The 6,336-nt window shown below is 32.9% G+C and overlaps 1 protein-coding gene across 1 annotated transcript; it reads left to right on the plus strand.

Annotated features, from left to right (window-relative positions):
* Positions 1-939: 939 nt before the first annotated feature.
* Positions 940-5,032, plus strand: LOC134242035 (uncharacterized). Its single transcript, XM_062724041.1, has 2 exons — positions 940-1,107; positions 4,515-5,032. The coding sequence occupies exons 1-2, from the start codon at positions 1,023-1,025 to the stop codon at positions 5,030-5,032; spliced, it is 603 nt and encodes a 200-aa protein (XP_062580025.1). The 5' UTR covers positions 940-1,022.
* The last annotated feature ends 1,304 nt before the right edge of the window (positions 5,033-6,336 follow it).

The following is a 6,336-nucleotide window of genomic DNA, read 5'->3' on the forward strand; positions in this document are numbered from 1 at the left end:
GTTGTATTAAAGCACATATTTTAACAGTTATGAATTTTAAATTTAGGCATTTTTAAATAGGAACTTCTTTACCTCACTACTAGCCTGCGGCAAGCTACGAACTGTAACCCTTGCTGTTTGAAAACAAATTTTCGGTAAGTTCGTCTCTCTCTCTCTCTCTATTGTTACAATCAATTTTAATATACATGTAGTTCTGAGGATGAAGTTATCTTTAAATAGTTAAGTGCGAAGTATGGATTACATGTTTTAATAATGGGGGTATTAAAACTTGTAGATTTCAACTCAACGAAGAAAAAAAGTTGGATTAGATTTTTTTCAACAGGATAGGTATTGCGATTAGATGTTATTATATCCCCTGCTTGAAAAATGGGATGGTATATAGTAATCGGGATTTCCGTCCGTCCGTCTGTTACGCTTTATCTCTTATCCGCAACTCCTCTTATACTACTGAGTGAAATTTAATGAAACTTTCACAAAATCTTTATTACATATTGCCATTGTGCACCTCCTATTTTACTTTTTTATTCAACACGTATTTTAGGTTTCCCAAAGCAAAACATGGACATTGCTATTATATGTTTACCTATGACGACACATATAGAAGCTACTGGATAACATTTGATAGGGCGAGTTATTCCTCTTTACACATTACCGTAAAAAAATATATAGCAACAAATGGACATTATGGGAGGCGGGGGGTATCATTTAGTGAGCTCATCGTTCACAGTACCTCTAGTTATTCACTTGTTTAAGTAAAACTTTAGTCCGTGTTTATGATATTCATCAAATATTGTATAATATCAAGTAAGTAGTCCAAGTAGACAGGAAAACGTATGAAAAAGATAAAGCAATGATCGTAAACTCATGAATATTTTGTTTCCGTGCACTGCATAGACTGTCGAATTAAAATTCAGACACTCAACCACTTCCTTCCTCTCATAGTTTTGAAAGCTCGGCTGTTTAACTGTAAGATTGAAGCTTATGTTTCAGGATTTACCATATATCCAATTTATTCACTAGCCATGAAAGATCCTTGTACCTTCCCAGTTTTTTCTACGTTCTTAACAGCACTACTTACTGTCAGGTCGTCTGCTCAAACAACATGCGGTAAGTACAGTAAGATCACGAGAGTAAAGAGAGCTGGTAACTCAAGTTTACATCCCGGATGATTGAATGATAAATTATTAAGATAGTGCCCTGTAACTTTACTCTTTATAAAATAATGACGCATTGTGTGTATTTTTTCAAAATTTGATTTTCAGATGTATATTTATTGTAAAACTTCGTGGTCTGCAAGAAACTACATACATGTATATAGATTTTAGTCAAGGCGGACCAAGAAAGGAGTGGGGTGGTGGGGGTGGTGGGGGGTTGGCTCACTTCCCTTTATCAAACTAATCAAAGTACTGTGAGTACTGAAAGACGGTGGCATGAATGATTCTGTTTGTTTAACACTCCTTTCGAGAATAAAATTTTTAGCAGCGAAGGATATTTTTCTGGCTAGCAATTACTGCGACACGGGATCGCAATCTGAATTAAGGGCCGATATCCATGTCACGCAGTGGGAGTCGAATCTGCGACGCCGGTACGGATGGACTTCTTCAGGTCCGTGAGTCCAAAGCAAACCCGCTACGCCAATGGCGACTGGCAGTATATAAGAAAAAATGTTTTAAGATTTTGTAAAATGATATGGAAATTTTAAAAGTTTATTTCAACGTTTCACAATATATCTACCTGTACTTTAATATATGAATTTATATTTTTTGTACTTAAAAGTATAAAGTGTTATGAATTGTCACTGTTTTCTAAAATTGTTACTATCCTATTACAATTTTCATTTAAAAAAACATAGCAAACTTCAAATAGGTATATGCATAAATAAACAATTGCAAATTATCAGATTTCATTTAATACGACACACGGATGATAATGATGTCAAAATGTCTAAAACAGCGTCAAGTTTCCTCTTTGCTAAAAACAAGTTGGATAATTCCAATTTAAATTAAGGAATTTTATTGATGCACATACTTGAGTTTCCCTTAATTCTTCAAATAACAGCCAGAAACCAATCTCGCGCACAAATAAGACCTTGTGAAGAATTATTAGTACTAAAGTTATGGACCACATTTTTACTATCATTCAACTAAAGAATCTTATATAATTGGCTGTCAACATTGACAGCGCCTTCCGCTATTCCTGTAGCTGTTTGTTCTACCCTTCGATTTGATTAAATCGATTTCGCTTAGAAAACTCCCATTTCTCTAATACGCTAAAGAGGAAAAAACTGAACTGCTTTCCAGTGTGTAGTATCGTCATCGAACGCCGCCGTTTTTCGTGCCCATTTCGGATGTTTGATAAATTGATAAAATAATCAAGCAAATGTCCTTAAATTTTCCAAAAGTCGACACAATAGGTAGTGAATAAAAAATAGGATAATGTTTTCCAAATTACTATTTAATAATTTTATTTCGAAACAATACTCATGTATTATTTTTAAAACTGTTTTTTTTTTTCGTGCGTAAGTACATTGAAGCATGTTAATAAAGTATTAATTTTTTGTCTATATTTTAACAAAAGAATTCAGATACACTAAAATGTAATAAATAAATACTTGCAAAAAATTTCATCTTGCAGCGCCTACTATTTTTCGAGAAAAACGCTTTGTACACGACAACCCTCGTATACTGCTCGAAAAAAAAAAAATAGAAAAAAAAAGAATAACAAAATATTTTTCTGTCTCTATTTTCTGTCGTCTCAAGTCACGATCGGAGTCTGTATATATGCGCATGGAGCTTTCTCCAGAATGGGAAGGGATCGTACATTTTGGCTATGGTTTGTGATGATGGTATTTCTCATATTACGTAATATTCTAATAATCATGCAATAACCCTGCAAATCATTGCGCAATACATATTTACTGCTTTGTGAACACACCAGAAGACTGACCTAAATTTAGCCCACTAAAATCGCATAAAATCCTAATAATAGTATTATTTCATGCACATGTATTTGAGTACCTTTTTTGTACACCCTTTAAAGGGTAAATTTACTAGAGGCACGTAACTTGGAGTTTCTAAATAGGAATGAAATATATGGGTAAATTGTCTGTTATAGTCTGTAATTATAGCTTTGACAAATTTTTATCCGCTGAGTCGTTTTTGTGTCCGAGATAATCAGACAAAGTCTTAATTTTAAAAACTAGAATGGTAATAAACTTAGCAAATTTTATGGCATCATATACCTCCAACAACCATTTTATTAACTGATTAAGATGTAGCGATCTTTTTTCTTCTTTCCTAAAATACATATATTCGTTTTACTAATACAGCATTGTAAACAGATATAAGAAATTCAAACAAAAAGACAAAGTTTGTTAAATTTCAATAAACTATTTTTAAGTTTTATTGTAAAAAAAATTCACAAAACAGTATTCAAGAAACAGCCGTGTGTTGTTTAGCAATAACTAGTAATTGATTTCGGAGTTAGATAGTGAAACAATCATACAATGAAATTTTCAAATATTTTTCAACAACTAATTGGTAATTTTAAGGTCTTCAATCCCTAATAGGAAGGAATTCAATGAAATTGAAACCATAAAAGATATGTAGGCATTCAATACTCAGTTTGTTTAGACATAGTTCCCATTTATTACTATAAGTATGTTTAGTGGGATGTGTCCTAATTTATGACCTTGAATTTTGGTAAGAGTTATCTCCCCTTTATTTAATAAATTAAAAAAATTCAATTAAAAAAAATTTAGCAGGTAAAAAAATTGTTTTCAATTATCATTCTATTTTTAATATTTCAATGCATCTTTCCACCACAGGATTTATTGATATTCAAAGTATTTGAATTTTTATTTTGAAAAAAACGCTTTTCCCCATAAACTTCAATGCAATCTTTGTTAATTAACTACTCCTTAATTAATGAACTTTTTGAAAATTTCTCGTGGGCAATCCTTTTCCACTATAAAATGCTTTAATATAATATCAAAGTATTGTGTACTTGACGGACATTTAAGGGTAGAGAATTTGTTCCCATTAGGGATTGAAATCCTTAAAGAAACACAATGTGCGTACGAAACGGATTTTTTCGAACATGTGAGAAAAAAACGAAAAAAAAAAAAATGTACGTATTGACATCTGTAGTTTGCATACGAATATACGAGTCGGTTGGTGTACGAGTTAGTTTAGTTCGGCGTAACTCAATGAATATTCATGAGGCGAGAAATATTGATAACGGCAAATATCAGGAATTAGGCTTTGTATCCATCAACGAAATGTGTTTGAAATAACTTGAAAGTATTTGTTAACTGAGTACATTTTATTTTCAAACATCGAAATAAGTCTACTTTCATTATTTTGACTCTGCAAAAATCGCCGCTAGGGTTCCCGTGTGTTTACACAATGCAGCATCAATAGCCTGTGGCTATAAATAGCCACCGTCTAAAAAGGCATACTGAAAACAACAAGGAAGATAACTTTAATATAATGACAGGTTATTTTTTTTTTCAGATATTCCCGTGATACCTCCTAGCGACAGCTTATCCACCTCGCGCTACCCCAGAGAAGCAATCACTCTGGAATGTCACCCCTCCTCTCATGATAGCATGGAATGGTTCTTCCGCCCTGACAATCAGACTGCCCTTCATCCATTTCCTTTTGGCTGGTGTCAGAATAACCCGAAAGGCCCATCTTGTACACTGTATAATAAGAACACCTCTTTAAATATCGAAATGATTAGCAAGGAGGCTAACGGAGAATTCCTATGTGTCGCTTCATGCAGTAGGACTGGAAGGAACACTTCAGCAACCATTATCCTTTATGTTGAAGGTATCACTTTTGGCAATTTGCATTTTTTACATGAAGAACATCAAACAGAAATACTCATGATTTATGCCACACTAGAGTCCATATTATTTTGCATTCAATATTCTGATCATGAATCGGTGTACAAATACAAATACAAATACTTTATTGGCACAAACACAATTACAATAATTGGCAAAGGCCCACTGAACACCATTAAATAATGTTTACATATTTTTTTCAAGAATTGTCAAGTAATTGACTTCTAGGTTCAAAACAGTCTCTAATAAATTTATCAGTAACTTTCAAGACTTTTTGTATTACTGTTTACATGTAATTGTAACATATATTTCTCAATGCTAAGATAATTATTATTAAGCACTTTTGTGTATTTGTAAACATGAAAATCATTAACAGTGATTAATGTTACTGGATATTAGGTGTGTCAAGTAATTTGATAAAATCATACACAGGTATATATAGACCTATAACTATATAGGTTAAAGGTGATCAGTTTTCACAAGTGTAAATATAGGAAAAAAATTTTAAAAACATCTTTTAAGACACGTTGGATCCCACAACATCATATATCATATATCATATAGGTATACAAATATTCCAAATTTGAGCCACCCGCCAAAATCATGGACACAGACATGCAGGTTTGTCCACTGAAATTAGTTACTGCTAACAACTTTTACACAATACATGTAAAGAGGAATAATTAAAAAAAGATCTCTCTTCCGGAGTAGACAAACCAATTTTAGCCAGATTTATTTGATGCATCGCCATGTTGTGTGTACTAGTATTCAATTAATTTAGTTGAATTATAATGTAACTCTTGGGATGAAACTTTTCATGGAAATAAAGAGTGAACAAGCGAATTAAAGAATTATGGTCCCCCACTTTCGGTGTCTCTGTGGGTGATATGACATTTTTATGGCATAATATTATGTCAAATTTGAACGCCCTTTCATATGTCATTCAGAAGTTATCACTGAAATTGATCTTTCAAAAATTAGACAAGAGGCCCATGGGCCTTATAGGTCACCTGAATATCATGCAACAACTTCCCAACAATTGAATTTGATTCATGTTTTAAACCAGAGGCTATGATTCATAATTTTTAAAGAGGCACCATTGCTTATTATAATTATGCACTCAGCATGCTTACTTTGGTTAGCAATACCAAGAGGTAGATAAGAGTAACAAAGAGAAAATGCGTTTCCACTTTATCATTATCAGTTCACCCCATCCCACAGGAACCACTGACCCTGGGGACACATCTTTCAAAATTTTGGAAATTTTATTTCATCATTTTGATAATACCAAAGTGCAGATTTCAAAGCATTAAACAATTTTCAGACTATGTGACCCCCCCCCCCCCAAGTACATCTGTCCCAGAGGCCAGGAAATTAAGCATTTTTTGAAGAAGCAGCTTTCTTCGTCAAAAATATATACGAAGATCATTGCCATAATACCCAGGATCAAAGGAAAATGTTTTCAAAGAATTCGTGCATTTTCACTA

The sequence above is a fragment of the Saccostrea cucullata genome, unplaced genomic scaffold (assembly GCF_032062105.1).
Source record: "Saccostrea cucullata isolate Sc308-1 unplaced genomic scaffold, CSIRO_AGI_Scuc_v1 ctg21947, whole genome shotgun sequence".
NCBI lineage: Eukaryota > Metazoa > Mollusca > Bivalvia > Ostreida > Ostreidae > Saccostrea > Saccostrea cuccullata.

Excerpts from the sequence above, each read along its gene's own strand:
- LOC134242035 (XM_062724041.1), top strand. The coding sequence starts at position 1,023 with ATGAAAGATCCTTGTACCTTCCCAGTTTTTTCTACGTTCTTAACAGCA. Across the intron at positions 1,108-4,514 it reads GTCTGCTCAAACAACATGCG|ATATTCCCGTGATACCTCCT; the intron begins GTAAGTACAGTA and ends TTTTTTTTTCAG.